This window comes from Salmo salar, chromosome 02 (assembly GCF_965601325.2).
Source record: "Salmo salar chromosome 02, fSalSal1, whole genome shotgun sequence".
In the NCBI taxonomy this organism is placed as follows: Eukaryota; Metazoa; Chordata; class Actinopteri; order Salmoniformes; family Salmonidae; genus Salmo; species Salmo salar.
The window spans coordinates 66387486-66409840 of NC_138292.1; the positions used below are offsets into that span (position 1 = coordinate 66387486).

General features: G+C 42.5%; 2 protein-coding genes across 2 annotated transcripts in view; both read right to left on the bottom strand.

Annotated features, from left to right (window-relative positions):
• smc3 (structural maintenance of chromosomes 3) overlaps nucleotides 1–12241 on the bottom strand; it is a 28669-nt gene extending 16428 nt beyond the window's left edge. The window contains exons 1-15 of the mRNA XM_014180841.3: nucleotides 12028–12241; nucleotides 11306–11381; nucleotides 11113–11151; nucleotides 10924–10991; nucleotides 10748–10819; nucleotides 10563–10642; nucleotides 10368–10446; nucleotides 9757–9874; nucleotides 9207–9382; nucleotides 8895–8975; nucleotides 8226–8390; nucleotides 7125–7246; nucleotides 6559–6772; nucleotides 6275–6378; nucleotides 1304–1403 (exon numbers count right to left, since the gene is read on the bottom strand). Coding sequence (XP_014036316.1) covers nucleotides 1304–1403; nucleotides 6275–6378; nucleotides 6559–6772; nucleotides 7125–7246; nucleotides 8226–8390; nucleotides 8895–8975; nucleotides 9207–9382; nucleotides 9757–9874; nucleotides 10368–10446; nucleotides 10563–10642; nucleotides 10748–10819; nucleotides 10924–10991; nucleotides 11113–11151; nucleotides 11306–11381; nucleotides 12028–12042 — 1509 coding nt within the window. The 5' untranslated portion in view covers nucleotides 12043–12241. The remainder of the gene's footprint in view (nucleotides 1–1303; nucleotides 1404–6274; nucleotides 6379–6558; nucleotides 6773–7124; nucleotides 7247–8225; nucleotides 8391–8894; nucleotides 8976–9206; nucleotides 9383–9756; nucleotides 9875–10367; nucleotides 10447–10562; nucleotides 10643–10747; nucleotides 10820–10923; nucleotides 10992–11112; nucleotides 11152–11305; nucleotides 11382–12027) is intronic.
• A 3287-nt stretch (nucleotides 12242–15528) lies between these two features.
• On the bottom strand, nucleotides 15529–22123 carry dusp5 (dual specificity phosphatase 5). The gene is made up of 4 exons (XM_014180855.3): nucleotides 21632–22123; nucleotides 20489–20652; nucleotides 19133–19352; nucleotides 15529–16400 (listed from the first exon to the last, which is right to left on the bottom strand). The coding sequence occupies exons 1-4, from the start codon at nucleotides 21993–21995 to the stop codon at nucleotides 15946–15948; spliced, it is 1203 nt and encodes a 400-aa protein (XP_014036330.1). The 5' UTR covers nucleotides 21996–22123; the 3' UTR covers nucleotides 15529–15945.
• Nucleotides 22124–22355: the final 232 nt, after the last annotated feature.

Here is a 22355-nt window from a genome sequence, read left to right on the forward strand (position 1 = left end):
ATTTAATTCCGTAATTCTAAGTCCATTTAGCATTGATTAGAAATCTCCCACTTCACTTGCTACACATGGAGCCTTTGATGGTAGTGAAGCTTTGACTGACCCACAATAAGCCACATGCGTGAAAAGTGTGTAGGCTACCGGCACCTCTTTTTCTGTTTGTTATGGGGCCCAGTCATAAAAACGATCAAACTGTTGTTTTATTAAAATGTCATGGTCTGTCTTTGTATGTACTCTCGGAAGTCATTGAAAATTAACGTCCGTTTCGATATTTATAATAATAGTGCCCATCCCTAGTCTACGTAGGTGAAAATAGTGATTCTCCACATTTTGTAGTCCAAAAGATAAGTACTCTCTGTGACGTCCCGGGTATAAGGCAGCTTCGACCAGACCACTCAAGCAAAGTAAAGACGGCAATCACCAAGTTAACCATCTGGAATTTTGATAGAACGTCATTTTGAGGAGATTTTGATTGAAGAAAGGACTGATTAGTGTGACTGAAAAAGTAATAAGCAGCTGAGTCATAGACACACACTGTAGATTTCTAGGAGAGTGGGGAGAAAGGGGTGGGCTGATTCTTTGTTAGAGTGTCTTTACCTCTACGCAATTTCTTTCCCTAATAATTGGTTGAGTCACAAAATCACTACCCCTCTCTCTTTCCCCAATAATGGAGTCACAAAGTGAGTCTTCAGTGTTCAGGTGGGATTGCTTTCATCAGTGACTCATCGTTGCTAAAGCCGAGCCATCGACGTCGGTTGAGTAGGTAGTGCGAAGGCGTGTGTGTGTAGCCTTTATTTCATGGTGTGGACTTAATAATACATCTGTAACACCAGGCCCATGACATGACTGGTAGTAAACAGTAAATATGTGGAAATGAGTGTCCGTGTGAAGGTGTGTGTAGTCTTTCTCCTTGGCCGTGGGGCAGGGAGTATATAAATGGATGGGTGCGTGTAAAGGTGTGACCTTCGTAATCTATGATTGCCTCAGAAGATTTACCACATGGCTAGTATGATCACGTGTAAAGGGAAGGTGTGTGTCCTTTCTAATCTGGCATTGATTCATAGATAAATGGAACTACCACACATGGTTTAGCATAAGGCTAGTAGGATGATATGGATTACATAGACATTCATGTAGAGGTGAAGGTGGGTCTTCTATAATTAATATGACTCATAGGTCAATCTAACGCCATGGGGGGGTTATTTTGACCTGCCGGTGGCAGTATGATGATATGCATGATATGATGATGCATGCTAAGGGGCGAGTGTGTGTGTGTGTGTTTCGTTGGGTAGGAAGTCACACTGACCTTGCCGGTGGCTGCTCTAAGGAGCTGTTGTTTCTTCTCCAGCTCCTCTCGTTTGGCTGCCAGGGCCTGCTGCTCAGCGTTCTCCTCCCGCCACAGATAGCTGTTGGAGGCGCACAGACAAACACACTGCTAGTTTAATGCATTAACTTGTCATTCAGTCCAAAAGACATTGTACGAAATTATGCAGCCAGGGCAAATATTGTAAATGCTAATTTTGTTGAATCACTTCCAGGAAAATGCCTTAATTTTGAGAGCAGCTCTATTGTAAACTTTAATGACCCATATGTCATATTCATCGTCTCTGGTCTTCTCCCTCCTCCTTACACAACTCAGTATCTCAAGGCCCTTCTCTACAGCACACAGTGCAAAGCTCCAGGCAGCGTCCAACATCCATCTCACAGTGTTATAAATACCCCTCCATTGTTGAGGAGAGGAGAGGGGAAAGGCATGCTGACATTCACAGCAGAGCAGACCATAGTCTGGTAAGGAAATAAAGGTTGCCAGGCGGAAGATGAATGAAAGTCTTAACCTGTCAAGGTATAGGGGGCAGTATTTTCGATTTCGGATGAAAAACGTGCCCAGAGTAAACTGCCTAATACTCGGGCCCAGAGTCAAATATTTGCATATTATTAGTAGATTTGGTTAGAACACTCTGAAGTTTCTAAAACTGTTTGAATGATGTCTGTGAGTATAACAGAACTCCTATGGCAGGCAAAAACCTGAGAAAAATCCAACCAGGAAGTGGGAAATCTGATGCTTGTAGTCTTTTCAAGTCATTGCCTATCGAACACACAGTGACTTAGGGTTCATTTTGCACTTCCTAAGGCTTCCACTAGATGTCAACAGTCTTTAGAACCTAGTTGCAGGCTTTTGCGGTGAACACAGAGCGAACAAGAAGGCCGAGAAGTTGGTGACTCAGAAAATGACATGAGTTTTGTGGCACGCGTTCACGTGATGAGGTAGCTGTGTTCCATAACGTTTTTCAAGACATTGGAATCGTCAGGTTGGAATATTATTGAAGTTTTATGTTAACCTGTTGGGGGTAGAGGGCATTATTGACACGGCCGGATAAAAAAAACGTACCCGATTTAATCTGGTTACTACTCCTGCCCAGTAACTAGAATATGCATATAATTATTGGCTTTGGATAGAAAACACCCTAAAGTTTCTAAAACTGTTTGAATGGTGTCTGTGAGTATAACAGAACTCATATGGCAGGCAAAAACCTGAGAGGATTCTATATGGGAAGTGGCCTGTCTGACAAGTTGTTCTTCATCTTGGCTCTTTTTATTGAAGACTGAGGATCTTTGCTGTAACGTGACACTTCCTACGGCTCCCATAGGCTCTCAGAGCCTGGGAAAAAGCTGAACGATATCGAGGCAGCCTCTGGCTGAAACACATTATCGCTTTTGGCAAGTGGCCGATCAGAGTACTATGGGCTTAGGCGCGTGCCCGAGTCGACCCCATGCTTTATTTTCTTTCGTCTGTTTACCTAAATGCAGATTCCCGGTCGGAATATTATCGCTTTTTTACAAGAAAAATGGCATAAAAATTGATTTTAAACAGCGGTTGACATGCTTCAAAGTACGATAATGGAATATTTAGAATTTTTTTGTCACGAAATGCGCCATGCTCGTAACCCTTATTTACCCTTTCGGATAGTGTCTTGAACGCACGAACAAAACGCCGCTATTTGGATATAACTATGGATTATTTGGGACCAAACCAACATTTGTTATTGAAGTAGAAGTCCTGGGAGTGCATTCTGACGAAGAACACCAAAGGTAATAACATTTTTCTTATAGTAAATCTGACTTTGGTGAGTGCTAAACTTGCTGGGTGTCTAAATAGCTAGCCCTGTGATGCCGGGCTATCTACTTAGAATATTGCAAAATGTGCTTTCACCGAAAAGCTATTTTAAAATCGGACATATCGAGTGCATAGAGGAGTTCTGTATCTATAATTCTTCAAATAATTGTTATGCTTTTTGTGAACGTTTATTGTGAGTAATTTAGTAAATTCACCGGAGGTTTGCGGGGGGTATGCTAGTTCTGAACGTCACATGCTAATGTAAAAAGCTGGTTTTTGATATAAATATGAACTTGATTGAACAAAACATGCATGTATTGTATAACATAATGTCATAGGTGTGTCATCTGATGAAGATCATCAAAGGTTAGTGCTGCATTTAGCTGTCTTCTGCGTTTTTGTGACATTATATGCTAGCTTGAAAAATGGGTGTCTGATTATTTCTGGCTGGGTACTCTGCTGACATAATCTAATGTTTTGCTTTCGTTGTAAAGCCTTTTTGAAATCGGACAGTGTGGTTAGATTAACGAGAGTCTTGTCTTTAAAATGGTGTAAAATAGTCATATGTTTGAGAAATTGAAGTAATAGCATTTCTAAGGTATTTGAATAACGCGCCACAGGATTCCACTGGCTGTTACGTAGGTGGGACGATTTCGTCCCGCCGGCCCTAGAGAAGTTAAAAAGGCCCTAAAGATTGATGCTATACAACGTTTGACATGTTTCAACGAACGTAAATATAACTTTTTTAGACTTTTCGTCGTGAAATTTTGGGCTCGCTTCCTACATTTGGAGTAGCTTACTGAACGCGCTAACAACAAGTAGGTATTTGGACATAAATAATGGACTTTATTGAACAAAACAACATTTATTGTGGACCTGGGATTCCTGGAAGTGCCTTCTGATGAAGATCATCAAAGGTAAGTGAATATTTATAATGCTATTTATGATTTTAGATGACTCCAAAATGGCGGGTATCTGTATTGCCTGTTGTATTTTTCTGAGCGCCGTACTCAGATTATTGCAAAGTGTTCTTTCCCCGTGAAGCTTTTTTGAAATCTGTCACAGCGGTTGCATTCAGGAGATGTTTATCTATAATTCTTTGAATAACAGTTTAATATTTTATCAACGTTTATGATGAGTATTTTTGTAAATTGTTGTGCTGATTCATCTGCAGTTTTGGAGGGAAAATATTTTCTGAACATCACGCGCCAATGTAAAATGTTTTTTTTTTTTATATAAATATGAACTTTATCGAACAAAACATACATGTATTGTGTAACATTGAGTCCTAGGAGTGTCATCTGATGAAGATCGTCAAAGGTTAGTGCTGAATGTTAGCTGTATTTATGTTTTTTTGTGACCCCACTCCTGCTTGGAAAATGGCTGTGTGGTTTTTCTTGTGTTGGCACTGTCCTAACATAATCTAACTTTATGCTTTCGCCGTAAAGCCTTTTTGAAATCGGACAATGTGGTTGGATTAAGGAGAGGTGTATCTTTAAAATTGTGTAAAATAGTTGTATGTTTGAGAACTTTGAATTATGACATTTTGTTGTTTTGAATTTGGCGCTCTGATTTTTCACTGGCTGTTGAATAGTGTGAACCATGGGTGGGACGGTAGCGTCCCACGTAGCCCTGAGACGTTAAGGGGGAACAACCATCCAACCTCATGTTCTGGTTAAAAAAGGCCCTAATGATTTATGCTATACAACGTTTGACATGTTTGAACGAACGGAAATATATTTTTTCCCCTCGTTCATGACGAGAAGTCCGGCTGGCTTAGATCATGTGCGAACAAGACGGAGATTTTTGGACATAAATGATGAGCTTTTTTGAACAAAACTACATTCGTTATGGACCTGTGATACCTGGAAGTGACATCTGATGAAGAGAATCAAAGGTAATGGATTATTTACATAGTATTTTCGATTTTAGATCTCCCCAACATGACGTCTAGTCTGTATCGCAACGCGTATTTTTCTGGGCGCAGTGCTCAGATTATTGCAAAGTGTGATTTCCCAGTAAGGTTATTTTTAAATCTGGCAAGTTGATTGCGTTCAAGAGATGTAAATCTATAATTCTTTAAATGACAATATAATATTTTACCAATGTTTTCTAATTTTAATTATTTAATTTGTGACGCTGACTTGACTGCCGGTTATTGGAGGGAAACGATTTCCTCAACATCAATGCCATAGTAAAACGCTGTTTTTGGATATAAATATGAACTTGATAGAACTAAAAATGCATGCATTGTCTAACATAATGTCCTAGGAGTGTCATCTGATGGAGATTGTAAAAGGTTAGTGCATCATTTTAGCTGGTTTTATGGTTTTGGTGACCCTGTCTTTGACTTGACAAAACATTACACACAACTCTTGTAAATGTACTGTCCTAACATACTCTAAATTTATGCTTTCGCCGTAAAACCTTTTTGACATCGTAAAACGTGGTTAGATTAAGGAGATGTTTATCTTTCAAATGGTGTAAAATAGTTGTATTTTTGAAAAATTTGAATTTTGACATTTATTTGGATTCAAATTTGCCGCTCTTGAAATGCACCTGCTGTTGATGGAGTGCACCACGGGTGGCACGCTAGCGTCCCACCTAGCCCATAGAGGTTAACACGGTGGAGGTCGAATCAGGGCTAATAGGCCTTCGTCATACATTTTACATTTTAGTCATTTTAGCAGACGCTCTTATCCAGAGCGACTTACAGTAGTGAATGCATACATTTCATAAATGTTTTCTCCGTACTGGTCTCCCGTGGGAATCAAACCCACAACCCTGGCGTTGCAAACACCATGCTCTACCAACTGAGCCACAAGGGACCTGGGGTCTTGCATTCCAGACAAAGTAAATACATATTTTCTAAGTAAATAAATATTTAAAGTGCAAACCATGACTCAATGAGGAAAGAGTAAAAAAAACAAAAAAACAAAAGAGCAAAGAAAGTTACGATTTATAAGTTAGAATCAATATATAAAAGCGCAAATGATGACTCAACGAACATTGACCAAAAAGCAGTAAAGAAGAAAGAAAAGCGAGATGGCGAAGTAAAGATTTACAGGTTCAAATCAATATCTTTGCCTAACAGTGCAATGACTCAACCCAAGAAACAAGATGGAGCAAAACAAATGATTAAGATATGGATCATGATCTTACTTTCTCTCGCTCTGCAGCTCGTCCTTCTTATTCTTGACTTCGTAGTATTTCTTGTCCAGCTCTTCCACCCTGGTCTTCACCTCATTCAGGTCCTGGTCCAGTTTCTACAGGGGAAAACAGACCAGTCAGATAGAAACTTGATCCCAAGAATTATAGAATAGAGGGAAATCTAGAACAGAATCGAACATTCTATTTAAACAAAATCATTCTTATAAGGCATTATAATCAACCATGATAGTTCCAATTGAACTATAGCATAATGAGTCATGAGTTAGGTTCCATACACTATACTGTTCCAGGTTCTTCTCCTTGTTGGTCTCAGTGTCCTCCAGGTCTTTATGGATGGCAGCAATCTGCCTCTTCTTGTCATTGATGGCCTGGTCTAGGGACTTGAGTTCCTTCTTGATCCACTTGTCCCTCTCCTCTTTAGAAGTAAACTGGCTGCCACGGCCCTGCTTGGCGTACAGGTCTGTTCTCTCCTGGGTGGCCTGGGCCAGTCTGGGTGGAGCGACGGATGACAGGAGGTGTTAAAAGGTACATGGGGAAGTTCAGAAAAAATATCTGAAAGGGGGGCTTATTCCTTATTTAGTGGCCTACCAATAAGGTGCCATGTTGGACACACTCCAGTCTATCACCAATGAGGATTACAAGAGTACCAACTTCATTCACCTTCTAGTGGATCATTCTTACTGACTTCTACCACATTCTAATTTTCAGCAACATCAGGTGTAACTAACATTACATGGGGGAAAAAATGAGTAAATATCCTTTTACTAATACATTAAAAAGATGTCTATTAAATTATTAATTCATTGTTGAGCCTTGAGCAGTGTAGGGTTTTCCTACAGACCTGGCGATGCCCCTCTCCTCCCTCTCCTTCACAGTGTTGAACTTGGGCTCAGTCTCCTGCAGCTCCTTCTGCTTCTCCTCTATCTTCTCTAGCAGCTTCTGCCGCTCCTTCAGTAGACGTTTCTGGAGGAGGAATTCATTATTATTAAATAGAAACAAATAGTGACAATGGGTGACACTCAGAGGCATTTGAGGATACTCATATGTGTGTGGGGTCATCGCTGAAATAAATTCAAACGCCAGCAGATTATCTTTTATCTACACGTGATTACTCTAGATATGTCAACCATAAGGGAAAGGGGATACCTAGTCAGTTGCACAACAATGCATTCAACTGAAATGTGTCTTCTTCATTTAACACAACCCCTCTGAAGAAGAGAGGTGCCGGGAGCTGCCTTCATCGATGTCGTCGCCGCCGCCTGGGGAGCTTCCTAAAGTCTGCTTTGATCCATATCACTCAGATAGGATCATGTGACTCACAGCAGTCAGAAAGGCAGATGACGCAGGTACACCCACCCTCTTTCTCCCTACTTCCCTCTTCCTGCCCCCCTCCAACCATCCCAACAAAACAATGCTAACAAGAAAGCTGTTCTCCCGGCCAGGTGGGCCTAATCCAACCTCGCTGAGATGCTGCTGTCTAATCTGCAACACACACAGGGATTGGGGCCAGATCTCTTCCCTTGGGCCACTGCCCAGAATGAAGGGATGCAGGGAGAGAGAGAAAGAGAGGTTAAGACTAGCAGTAAGGGGAGAGGGATGGAGGTGTGTGGTGAATCAGTGACGCAGATGGAGAGGCTTCTGTCCTTACCCTCTGAGAAAAAGAAGGGGGGACGGAGGGATGGAGAAAAGAAGAGGTAGGTGGTGTTGGAGGTGTGGGGGGGATTATAACTGACGCAGATGGAGAGGCTCCTGTTTGAGGATGGAGAGGTAGGTACGTAGTAGGTAAGGATGGCGAGTCTCACACACACATCTAAACCCACACACAGTGACGCAGATGAGGAGGTTTCTAACCGCCCCGTTTCTTCGGTTCACTGTTGCCAACTACACACCACTCTCTATCTCAGACACGCACACACACACCACCACCACCGCGCTCCCCTACCTTCTGTTCGCTGTTGCCGGCCAGCTCCTCCTGCAGGTCTTTGGATTTGAGCTCCAGCTTGGTCCTCTGTTTAATCTGCTCCTGTCTCTCTGAGCTCAGCTGCTCCTTCTCCTCCTTCATGGCACTGATCTTAGATTTCTTCTCACGCACCACACGCTCCGTCTCCTACAATGGGAGGAAGAGGAGGAGGCCATGAGAGGAATAACACGTAGACTAGACGGACACCGACTGAAAAAAGCTAGTCAGGTTTGCATACACAAGAGCCCTAAGATAGAAACCTTTTTTTGTTTTACCCCCTTTTCCTCTTAAATTTCGTGATATCCAATTGCGATCCAATTACAATCTTGTCTCGTCGCTGCAACTCCCCAACGGGCTCGGGAGAGGTGAAGGTCGACTCATGCGTCCCCTTGAAACATGACCCGCCAAACCGCGCTTCTTAACACCAGCCCGCCCGCCACAAGGAGTCGCTACAGCACGATGAGCCCTCCCCCCCGCCAAACCCTCCCCTAACCCTCCCCTAGTCCTTTTCAGCACGGTTACAGGAACTGTGGTGGATGGATGCGTAACCAGGCCAGCTCAGTACAGCTTGGCTCAGTAGTGTGAAAAGCTGATCATATCCATTTACACTCCAAGCCATTCTGTGCAAATACTGTATGCAGAATCACTTACCTCTACTTTGTCTCTGGCATCCTGCTGGGCATCTCTCAGATGTCTGGACTTGTCTCCACAGGTCTCTCTCTTGGAGGACAACTGAAAGAGGAAACAGAATTTAAAGAACAGTTAACTATGCAATCAAAAATATCAAATGCCATTTAAAAAAGGAAGAATTTGAAAGGCCAGACAACAAAAGCAAACCCCTACCAACTGAAAGTTACTTTTTGTTAGACATCCTTTGCCCATGATGAATACAATTTGATAGATATTTATTTCTCGACCCAAACTCCATAAACACATTTTGTTGATTTTTTAAATTCTTGTTACCTCGTCCAGCTTGGCGCGTGTCTCGTTGAGCTCCTGGTTATAGATAGTGTACTCCAGAGCCCTCCTCATCTTGTCCCACTTCTGGTACTGAGCCAGCTCCTCCTTCTCATCCTCCAGGGTCTGGAGACGCTCCTCAATGTACTTCAGCAGCTCATTGATCTTCTCTCTCTTACCCTCTGGGGGAAACACAAAACAGTGCACCAGTATGTTATTTAGGTCTAGTTATATCTATAGCTGTGGTGGCCCAACCAAGGGCCATTTGTAATAGGAAAGGGAGATGCTTATTCTGGGAACTAAATGTATAGCTTTTCCTTGGAAAATAATTAGGAAATTGAAAGAGCAGCATTTATTTAGAAAGTTTGTGCGATAGGTCTGAAAGTCGACTGTTTCTTTCCGTAGATAACTGCACGTTTTGAATTTGTCTAAATCAAAGCCCATCTTAGGTAGTGAGTCAGAATACCTCTGCTTAGATCTGGTGACTGAATGCATGTGAACAGAGTCTTAGATGGTGTCATCGTAGACATATAGAGAGACTTTGGTTCTTCTGTACCTGTTTCCTTCATGAGGGAGATGGACTCCTCCTTGCGCTCGTCGTACACCCTGGTTCCTGCCACCTCACGCAGCAGCTTCAGACGCTGGGAATCAGGGGCTGTAGCCATCTGGTTAATCTGGATACATGATAAAGAGAGGAAACACACATAAACGATACCCATGTATAACTTACGTAAAAAGTGATCTGGATACAGGATAAAGAGAGGAAACATATGAAAGGTATCATATGTATAAAGTTATATGGTTGATCTGGATACATAATGAATCAAATTTCAATTGTCACATGCGCCGAATACAACAGGTGTAGTAGCCCTTACAGTGAAATGCTTACTTACAAGGGGTGCAAATAGTCTGGGTAGCCATTTGAGAGACGAAACATATTAAAGGTATCCTTTGTATAATTTATGTAGAAAGTTACATGGTTGTTCTGGACACAGATTACGGACAAGGGAAAACATGTTACTTAAGATATGATATGGTATGATACGTTGGGTTGTATGAACAGATATAGTCAGCACAGTGGTGCAAAGAAACATGTTTGCAGCAAATAACCAATGAATGTTGCACAACGGAGCCTGTTTAGAGCATATGTTCATAGTGCTGTCTTACCTTCCCCTGCTTGACGATGTAGTAGGGGTTACTACGGGAGAAACCAGCACTCTCCAAGAGGTTCATGACATCATTTTTACTGGAACAAAATCAACATACATGATTGCTGATTACATGATGATTACATATTCAAACAGAGAGGCAATTTTCGATCGTTGCTCAGTCACAACAGACGTGTAGTCAACAGATACTTACGTCACCATCTTCTTGTCTAAGAAGTACTGGTCCTTCTTGGCGCCGATGACACGGCGGAGGGACACCTCCTCTTTGTCGATCTGGAGGGAGAGTGAATTTATTGACCAACGAACGGAGAGATATCAAACTAAACATGAGAGACTAAATAGTCAAAAGGTGACAATCATGTTTGGTGAGAATCTTACCGGCAACCTGTTGTCAGAATTGTCAAATATAATCTCCACAAAAGCTGAGATAACACGAGGACCAGTTCCCTCCTGCAGTGACAGGGAATAACATTGTTATAACAGTGTTATAGGGTTAACAACAGACTGAGGATTATGTAATATCCATTACTGTTAGTATAACTTCCACTACTTACATGGAGCAAGGCCAGGCGCTGTTCGGGGCGAAGATGGCTGAACTCATCACTGAGCACAAACTGAATGGCTGAAAAACAAACATTTGTTTTTGTTATATACAGCAAATAAATGCATCACCATTTTTTATATTCTTCTAATTTCATATGGTAGAAAACATCAGAAGAGGACAGGGGAGAGCGCGCACGTACCGTAGAAAAAGTTACTTTTTCCAGATCCATTTCTTCCCACTGTGAGAAAACAACATACAGGGAGGGAAATGTCAGTCAATCAATGGATGGAAAGGCAGCAGCCCATTGTTTCCTCTACCTACATCGTGATGTGTTGTTGATGACTAAAGATAGCTAGAGGTTTTGGGAGAAAGTAAACATTGCAGAAACTCACCGATGACATTGGACTTTGGACTGAAAGGATCCACCACAGTCTGGTCCCTGTAACTTCGGAACCCCTGGATGATGACCTGAGAGGAAAAGAAGGGAAGTGCAACTGCTATCACAAATATGAAATGATCCATGCTTGCTAGTTACAGCACCATTGCATTGAATAAACGATTCAGACATCCACCAATAGTTTTTCACAGGATGTTGAAATTAGCTGCCAACAATTGCTAGCCAGCTAGCTTGTTAGCTATGTCAAAAGGCAAACTAATGTCATGCAAGCTAGATGGGGCAGTATTTTCCGAGCTAGCTTAGCTAATAACAAACAACGTTATCTGAATAGCTAGCTAATGTGACTACTTTATAAATGGCTTGCCTTGATAGCTAACTGGCAAGATAGTTAGCTGCCCTAACTAGTTACGTTAGCTGGTATGAAGAAAGTTACCACATATTGCTAGCTATTATAACGTTAGCTAGCGACTAGCATCACTACTACTTGTACCTGAGCTAACTAGCCTACTGACAGACATGGTCCGAAATTATTTGCAATCCGGCACATGACAATTTTTGTAGATTACTTTTCCAATTGCAGTATTGTAGACTAGATCCAGCTAGCTAGCTACATGTAAATTTACAGTAGTTCTTAGCTAAAGCTAGCTATCTGGCTAGGCCGCAAGCATCCCTTTCAGAGAGCGGGTCGTCGAGATGGAGCTCGCGCCGTTAGTTTACCTGTTTGATGTACATGGTCGCCTAATCAGGAACTTTCCTCAGAAAGCGAAACAAACAACTTAAATAAATACCCCTTCTCCTTCAATAAAGGGAAGGTGGGCTTTTAAAGTGATTATTGTGAATATTTTTTCAAAATGCATGTATCCAAGTTTGTTGAAATATCCTGGCGAAAGAGAAACAACAAGGAAAATGGCGTCACGAGCGGGATGAAATGGAACAGTCAATAATGAGAAAAGAGGGGGAGCATAGATATTTAGATGAATGAATATTAGATACAATCGAAATATAAAATGTTACTCGTTTACCCGTTAAAATATAAACCTACAAAGGATATGTATAAATGTGAACTTGATTCATACAAGTACATACAACATATTTATTATTAGTATTCTGTTTTATTACATCCCCATTATTTGTACTTGGTATGGTCCTCATGCGTGCGATTGTTGGGCGCCAAAGAGCTGACAGAGAAAGTATATTTTGGTACAGTATTTAAAACTGCAATACTGTATTTTGAAAAACTGTGTTTTCTTCGCCAAACGAAGGACTGAGGGAGGGATATTTAAACACCAGAGAGAAGAAACAGGCCACCCATTTTTATAATTGTTTCCTAAATGTGACACTGAATGATGTTCTATGATTTCCACTCAGAGTATATATATATATATATATATATTTTTTTTTTAATATATATATTTGTTTACCTTAATTTAACTAGGCAAGTCTAAGCATGCATGGTCAACAATGCTTCTGTATCATTAATTAACTCAAAATTGCTACAATGTAGTCATCATAGACTAGTTTGGATCTCTCTCTTTTTAGGACGCTGCAGGTGTCACTGTTGCCTAATGCTAATCTTTTGGCCTAGCCTACTACTGTATGGTTATGTATCCATTATCCTAATTATGCATATGTGTCAGAAGAGGCAGGTGGGAGGAGGTATAGGAGGATGGGCACATTTTAATGGCTGGAATGGAATAAAAGGAATGGTATCAAACATGTTTGATTCCATTTATTCCATTACTGTCTTTAAAATGAGCCTGTCTTCCTATAACTCCCCCCACCAACTTCCACTGATTACTTTGTTACTGCGTTTGAAATACAGTTCAAATAAGGATTGTGATCGATCAATCAATCAAATTCATTTATAAAGCCCTTCTTACATCAGCTGATGTCACAAAGTGCTGTACAGAAACCCAGCCTAAAACCACAAACAGCAAGCAATAAAGGTGTAGAAGCACGGTGGCTAAGAACCAGGCTATGAGGGGTGGCCAGTCCTCTTCTGGCTGTGCCGGGTGGAGATTATAACAGAACCATGGCCAAGATGTTCAAATGTTCATAGATGACCAGCAGGGTCAAATAATAATAATTATAGTTGTTTTTGAGGGTGAAACAGGTCAGCACCTCAGGAGTAAATGTCAGTTGGCTTTTCATAGCCAATCATTCAGAGTATCTCTACCGCTCCTGCTGTTTCTAGAGAGTTGAAAACAGCAGGTCTGGGACAGGTAGCACATCCGGTGAACAGGTCAGGGTTCCATAGCTGCAGGCAGAACAGTTGAAACTGGAGCAGCAGCAGGGCCAGGTGGACTGGGGACAGCAAGGAGTCATCAGGCCAGGTAGTCCTGAGGCATGGTCCTAGGGCTCAGGTTCTCCGAGAGAAAGAAAGAAAGAAAGAAAGAAAGAAAGAAAGAAAGAAAGAAAGAAAGAAAGAAAGAAAGAAAGAAAGAAAGAAAGAAAGAAAGAAAGAATTAGAGACCATACTTAAATTCACACAGGATACTGGATAAGACAGGAGAAATACTCCAGATATAACAGACTGACCCTAGTCCCCCGACACAAACAACTACAGCATAAATACTGGAGGCTGAAACAGGAGGGGTCGGGAGACACTGTGGCCCTGTCCGACGATACCCCCGGACAGGTCCAAACAGGCAGGATATAACCCCACCCACTTTGCCAAAGCAAAGCCCCACACCACTAGAGGGATATCTTCAACCACCAACTTATCATCCTGAGACAAGGGCGAGTATAGCCCACAAAGATCTCCGCCAAAGCACAACCCAAGGGGGGGCGCCAACCCAGACAGGAAGATCACGTCAGTGACTCAACCCACTCAAGTGACGCACCCCTCCTAGGGAGGGTTTATTGATAGTCAATATTTGATGTTGTATGTTGTGTTGTGCATGTTGCTGTGGCTAAAGACAGATTCCGGTGTAAGAAGATTGTTGTGGCCTATATGTCCCACCCGGGACTAAGAAAGGCTTAATAATTGTAAGTAGTAGCACATGTTGCCCTGTGGAGGCTTGTGGGAGGAGCTATAGGAGGACTAAACACCTCCCTCTGCAACTGGATCCTGGACTTCCTGACGGGCCGCCCCCAGGTGGTAAGGGTAGGTAACAACACATCTGCCACGCTGATCCTCAACACTGGAGCCCCTCAGGGGTGCGTGCTCAGTCCCCTCCTGTACTCCCTGTTCACCCACGACTGCATGGCCAGGCACGACTCCAACACCATCATTAAGTTTGCAGACGATACAACAGTGGTAAGCCTGATCACTGACAACGACGAGACAGCCTATAGGGAGGAGGTCAGAGACCTGGCCAGGTGGTGCCAGAATAACAACCTATCCCTCAACTTAATCAAGACAAAGGAGATGATTGTGGACTACAGGAAAAGGAGGACCGAGCATGCCCCCATTCTCATCGACGAGGCTGTAGTGGAGCAGGTTGAGAGCTTCAAATTCCTTGGTGTCCACATCACCAACAAACTAGAATGGTCCAAACACACCAAGACAGTTGTGAAGAGGGCACGACAAAGCTTATTCCCCCTCAGAAAACTACAAAGATTTGGCATGGGTCCTCAGTTCCTCAAAAGGTTCTACAGCTGCAACATCGAGAGCATCCTGACTGGTTGCGTCACTGCCTGGTACGGCAACTGCTCAGCCTCCGACCGCAAGGCACTACAGAGGGTAGTGCGTATGGCCCAGTACATCACTGGGGCTAAGTTGCCTGCCATCCAGGACCTCTATACCAGGCGGTGTCAGAGGAAGGCCCTAAAAATTGTCAAAGACTCCAGCCACCCCAGTCATAGACTGTTCTCTCTGCTACCGCATGGCAAACGGTATCCGAGCACCAAGTCTAGGACCAAAAGGCTTCTCAACAGCTTTTACCCCCAAGCCATAAGACTCCTGAACAGCTAATCAACTGGGTACCCGGACTATGCATTGTGTCCCGCCTGTTGTATTTGGCACACATGACAAATAAACTTTGATTTGACAGGCTCATTGTAATGGCTGGAATGGAAACCTGGTTTCCATATCCTTTACAATGAGCCTGTCCTTCTATAACTCCTCTCACCAGCCTCCTCCAATGTTTCCCTGTCTTATATATATATATATATAAAACATGGCTTTATAGGGCCTCATATATATATATATATATATATATCACAATTGTATTCATATAAGGTTCATATTTGAGAAAAAGAACATGAACACAAAGGTACTTTTTGGTGGAAACATTTATTGGCATCCACATTTGTATTTAGAAAAAACACAGACAATCAGACAGACAAGATGTATCAAATAAATTAGGTTAAAATGCCTTGATACGGCATGTGAATAGGCAAAACATCACATTATCAACCTAAGGCATGTATTGCAGTAGTCTTTGTGGTTTCACGCTGCAGTTCAAAGTTCAAACAAAGACTGTAGTCTGAATTTCAGGGACTTTTCCCAACTTGAATGAAAAATCCTATATAGACGATCACCGCAATATCTTCTCTCAGTCATTGTTTCTGTATAGACAGCCGTTCCACTTCATTACTGGCTTGTGCCAGCACCAGACAAATAGAGCATTTTATTTGTATTTTGTTATTGTTATTTTTCAAGTAATCTGAGACCTACTAAACAGTCACATCTTAAGGCAGTGCAGTTAAAGGGCTCAATTTAAAATGGCGGAGTGGAGGAGTCTGAAGAGGCATGGGGGTGAGGAAGGAGGTAGGGAGGGGGGCGAAAACTGTGGAAGGTTCAAAGTCAAAGTTATTGTTGTTGAATGTGAACTCTTTCGAACTCCCAAAGAAGGAGGCCGTCTCTTTACCGATGCAACAGGGCGTGGCGGGTTCGGTGGCGGTTTCGGGGGTCGTTGCTGCGGTAATAGGTGTCGAAGACAGGACCTCAGACTCGAACTGCAGCAGCTGGCCCATGAAGCTGAAGTTGGGCGAGATGAGGGAGCGGCGCTGTTTGATGATGTCAAAGGCCTCTTCGAGCTGTAGCCGCTTGGTACTCATGATATAGGCCAGACAGATGGTCGGGGAGCGGGAGATGCCCGCCTCACAGTGCACCAGGACTCTACCCCCTGTCTGCTTCACACCATCTGGAGAGGAGACAAAACGGTAACATTTACATTAATGACATGATAAACATGAGCTATAATACATTGTTACATTTGGTCAGAAATGAAGTATGGCCACATAGCCACTTACACTGTGTAACTCAAATATAGAAGAATTGAATAGGATAACTGCATCCTAGAATAGAACCACTCTGGCTAAATTCTCACTGGAAACGAGTGCTGTCAGAGCTATTTTAGTTTGTGAATGCAGAGATTGATTCCTGTTCTTCAGTGTCTAATCATCACCTGCCTCCACACCCCTTCACTCTTCCTCTCTTCTCGCCCACACAGAACCTATAAGAGCCCTGCTGCCACTCAGTCACCACTCTCCCATTAGAAACACACACTGCGGCAGGGCTGACTGACTCACCCTGCACAGCTGCACACGAGACCATGTCTCTCTCTCTCCTACGTGCCTGTGGGGGAGCTGAGCAGTACTATACTAAGTTCACCACGGCTGGGAGAGGAGGGAACTTATTCTACTTCAGTATTACATGCACTTCCTCCACACTCTATCTGACACACACACACACACACCTAGATTATCTGTGTCACACACACATGTATGAGCCACAGGGGGGAACAGCCAGCGATGGTTTCTGACAGCTCCGATCCTGTGAAAACCAAATGAATGAATCATTAAGCTGCTCCCATCTGGAGTGCTGGGAGGCTTTCTGAGAGGCAGCTAGAGAGCCTGTGGGTGTTTTAATGACCCATCCTCTGGCTAATGGCACCCTATTCCCTACATATTGCACTACCTTTGACTGGGACCCATATGGCTCTGGTTAAATGTAGTGCACTATTTAGGGAATAGGGTGCCTAAATATGTTTTTGACTGCTGTTTTTATCCTCTATTTCCAGCTAAATGGTTGGTTGACAGAAGAATATTCTACCTCCACCACATTCATCCAGAGGTTCAGGGAATTGGGATGTCTTCTTCATAAAGAGAAACAAGCCTATTGTTTTACATTTGGATGCAATGAGTGAATATCTGAACACTCCCTGTATATAGCTCCACATTGATCTGGTACTGGTACTCCCTGTATATCGCTTCACATTGATCTGGTACTGATACTCCCTGTATATAGCTCCACATTGATCTGGTACAGGTACTCCCTGTATATCGCTTCACATTGATCTGGTACTGATACTCCCTGTATATAGCTCCACATTGATCTAGTACTGGTACTCCCTGTATATAGCTCCACATTGATCTGGTACTGGTACTCCTTGTATATAGCTCCACATTGATCTGGTACTGGTACTCCCTGTATATAGCTCCACATTGATCTGGTACTGGTACTCCCTGTATATAGCTCCACATTGATCTGGTACTGGTACTCCCTGTATATAGCTCCACATTGATCTGGTACTGGTACTCCCTGTATATAGCTCCATTCTTGTGTATTTTATTTGTATTCCTCTTGTGTTAGTTACTATTTCATTTTGTATAATTATTTTTCAAACTCTGCGTCGTTGGGTAAGGTTCGTAAGCAAGCATTTCACTGTACAGTATACACCAATTGTATTTGGTGCATGTGATAAATCCAGTTGGATTTTATTTAATTGAAGATAGTTTTTTTCAAGGAGACATCCTCTGTTAAGATTCAGCCCTGGGCTGAGAAGGACACCTCTTTGTCTTACGGAATGCTTACAGGCTTTAGGCAAAGACGCTTAAATGTGGGGGCTTAAAACAAAGAAGAACAACAGCAACACCTCCACCATTGATACAGGTCAGGTGAGGCCTCCATGTTGGGTGAGAATGAGATTCAAGCTTGTCCTCGGCTGTGCCTGGATATTACATTTATAAATAGAAGTGCAGGCTGCTCAACATCTTTGTGAGCGCTATTATCCAACACTTCAAGCCTCTTTCTATCACACATTCACTCTCTGTTCCCTCAAGGCTCTGTCTCTGAACACATGCATCATGGTTGAGTTCCTTTGGTACCAAACAGAAGAAAAATGACTGAAACACTACCTGAAGTTGACCAATAAATGCTTGTTTTCATTTTCTGTTGCGAAACATTTAGCTACGGTTTGCCCTAATGAATATGACCCAGATAAACAATAACTAAACAACCTTTGTGTACCTTTTTGTCTGTGAACACAGCCTCCCTCCTTCAAAAACCCTCCACCCACCATTAGTGAGTAAGGCTAGCTAACAACATTTGTCACACTGACAAACTGACTGAGTGAACTGACCACACCCGGTAATAACCCGCAATAAGCCACTAGCCGAGATTAACTGTGAGCCGGGAGGCAATGACGGCATTGCAGAGAATCTCTTTTTAAACTTAAAATGGGGGGGATGAGGGAGAGGTGGAGGGAGGGGTAGGGGAGGGAGGGAGGGAGTGAGGAGAGGGGGACGGAGCACACAGAAGCTGTTCTCTGAATGAAGCCAATCTGGGGATTTGTGAAAGGAGAGAGAGAGAGAGAGAGAGAGAGAGAGAAATGGAAGGAAGGCAGATGAGGCTAACAGATTAGTGAGAGGTTGTTGCCTGTCCTCCTTTCAGATTGGCAGTGGGGGGGGGGGAGTGAAGCCATTAACTATTTTAATTGAGTTGCCCCATCCCCTCTGTTAATGGACTTGGAATCCTATCTTTTCCATGAGAGAAGAAGAAAAAAGAAAAGAGCAGAGAAGAGAAGAAATCTGAAAAAAAGGAGAAGAGGGCAGGAAAAAAGAGAGAACAAAATGTCCAGACCACGACACTCACCAATGAACTGGAAGGCCTCTTGGAAATGTGAGCTGATATCTGCTGTGACGTTGTCCTCCACCGGGATCCACTTGTAGTCGTAGTGGCCCTTGGAGGGCCTGGTGTCCCTCCTGGAGACATTCAGCAGGGCTGTGACTCCAAGGTCACTCAGATAGTCCTGCCTGGAGGCATGGTAGGCACTGCCCAGGTACAGGAAAGGAAGGATCTCCACCGGCTTGCCCTGAAGAGAGAGGGTAGATAATAAAGGGGGGGAGATATTAGACATAAGAACTGCGGAGTGTGTGAGCCGAGATAGAGGGGAGACACAACAAAGTGATATTAAATCTGTGAGCGGTAGAGACAGAGTGTGGCAGAGATACAGTACATGAAACACAGGGTTTCCTAAAGACACAACAATGGGGGGTTAGAGTTCAAATACAGATGTAGGATCTTAATTTGAGCCAGTTTTCTACAGCAGTAAAATAATCCTGCAGCAACAGGAAATATAAATTATTATGTGGATTATTATAAATTGACATTTTTGTAGGGGTTGATACATTTTTCATAAGGGAAAATCAAGTTTGAAATTTCAAAGTGGAAATTACAAACTTCAGAAACCTTTTTAAAACCTCAAATACACTACAAAGTTATTCTGCAACAGAGTAATCAAATTAAGATCCTACACCTTTAGTACATACATCAACGGAGATACTGAGAGGTATGTACGGTGCAAGACGCAATAGTACATTTTCTGTACTGTAAACAGATTGTGTTAGCCTATCATGATGGTGTAAGAGGTAGGGAAAAGGTCAGGGATGAAAAGGTTATAAAAGGACTTCTGATGTCAGCTGGGGGTCTCTGACTAGTGGCCATCTTCTCTTGATGACTGGGATGCAGTGAAGGTCAAAGCTAATATCAAGCGTGTGTCGGAGAGAATGTTGAATGGTGGAGGCCACTGTTTTGAGAATGGTCAGTAACATATCTGACTCCATAGACAAAATATTATCCTTATGAATGTACAGCTGTACATTTAAGATCAGCTAGACAATATGTGCCTTTTATAATCCTATGAGTAGGCTTTTTGTTTTTTATGTCTTTCCTTGAATGAAACTAAATGTGCTCTATCAAGTCCACAAATATCTCTGAACATACAGTACATTCGGCTATATAAATCTATTTTGAATTGCCAAGAAGACAGTATGACTAAACCGAGTACAGAACAGTCATTCTTATCTAACAGGGATATTCACTCAGTCAAAAACCCTGCAGCCACAGCCTCAACCCTAAACCCCAGCCCAACCTAGGGGAAGTGGCTAGCCACCTAACCCTGAAAGAATAGGCAGCAGGCTAAAAAGGAAGTTGTTTTCGTTTCCATACCTGATCGTAATCTGGTTTGAGGTTGGAGCCCAGTTTCTCACAGCATAGGGCGATACTCGGCCTGCATTTCCCGGTTTCGGTTCCGTTGTTCTGGTCGACGCCAACGGGCTTCACGACCTCAGTGCAAAGTTCAGGGTACTGGCCATGGAAGTTCTCAAACCCCCCTGGTAAATACACAGAACAATACAAAACACATTTAATATTTTAATGAAATTCAATAGCCTACAATTGAATGTATTCCATCAGGGGACATTTTAAAAGAAATTATACACCCAAGACAGCTTTGTCTGGCTTGCCTAGTTAAATAAAGGTTAAATAAAACATTGAAAAAATGATAAAATGTTTATTTGTGCGTCATGAATGTCAGCATTTGCCAACTAGATTTAGGGCTCATACCAGGCTGTGAAAACGATGTGCTTATAATGGATTATAACGTCATATAACCTTATTCTAACGTCGTAATTCATCTGCGTTTCAATTAAAATAATCAATTTAGGTCTATGAGTACAAGGTGACAATCTGACAGACTTTAAATGAATGGTTCTGACACATAGTCGAAAGGAAGAGGTATAAATGTTCGAAACGAATGCTAGAAAATGTATGCTTTCCTTGTGAACATTCACACATAGAACATTCTCAGAACAAGCAGTCATGATGTTCTCGAGTTCTCACAAGCATTTCGCGCACTGACTCATCTGGACTACTTTGACGCACACATTACATTTATCTCTCGGAGAGCTCGACCGGAGAAGTGTATTGCTCAAATGGGAGGGTTGCTACAACACGGTCAAATAAAACAATGACTTTGCGTCATAGGTCATGGAAAACTATACCAAGGCCTTTTACATTTTTTTGTTGATTTGAAGATATGAGGATATGGGTCACATACAGTTTTCTAAACAAAAAGGGAGGATGTTATAAGGCATATTGAATGTCAACCATTTCATGTTATCTCCAAAATATAGTTTTTATAATAGCATAATTTATTAGCGTAGCCAAATCGGTTATAATAAACATTGTGTTCAAGTGGCTTCAGACAGTGAATTAGCCCTGGACACTCAGTGAAAAAGTTACAAAGACAAACTTATAATGGATTTAGAGTTTTATAGTCGAATGATTTCAGAATTTTGTAACAATTCTCACCTTTTAGGAAACAGATGTTTGTCCCACTCGCCAGATTATTGAGCGTGTTAATCACTATCTGTGCGATACTGTCCTTTTTCAGTTTCTGCCAGTGAGGAGCTCGGTCATCAAGAACTACCACTGCCGATATGCTCCCCTCTCGCAGCCGTAACAGGGCTTTCTCATCCGGGATGACAAACTGAAGAGGTACCGGCCCTCCTCTGGATCTCCGGACAACAACCGAGTTCAGGTTGGCATTGACAGAGCCTTTGATATTAGAGTTCGAGAACGAAAAATAAGGTCGACAGTCCACAATGAGAGAGGTTCCACATTCCTTCCTGATAATCTTCTTGAGGCGACGGCAATCTATGCTTGAGACTTTCATGTTTGCCTCTAACAGTGTGTATTATTTTATAAGCAATTACTGTATACGGGCCGTCAGAGACGAGTAAACTGAACGCGTCCTAATGAACCTGGTAGTTGCTTAGATTTCCTCCAAGGGGATACCGTCGGATCGGTTTTATATCGACGGAACCACCGGCTCGTGACATCACGAACCATATATGGACACCGACAAGAATGATCAAAAGAGAGCCTGCCCACACCGGAGTATTGACTCCGTTCTAACCGTTCTAACCCCGCTCTGTCTGGGGTGAAGTGAATTTATGCTCTCAGTTTGACTTAACTATTACTCATGGCTATCCAAACGTTTCGTTCTCATGTTTATACTGCCCATCCTAGGAAC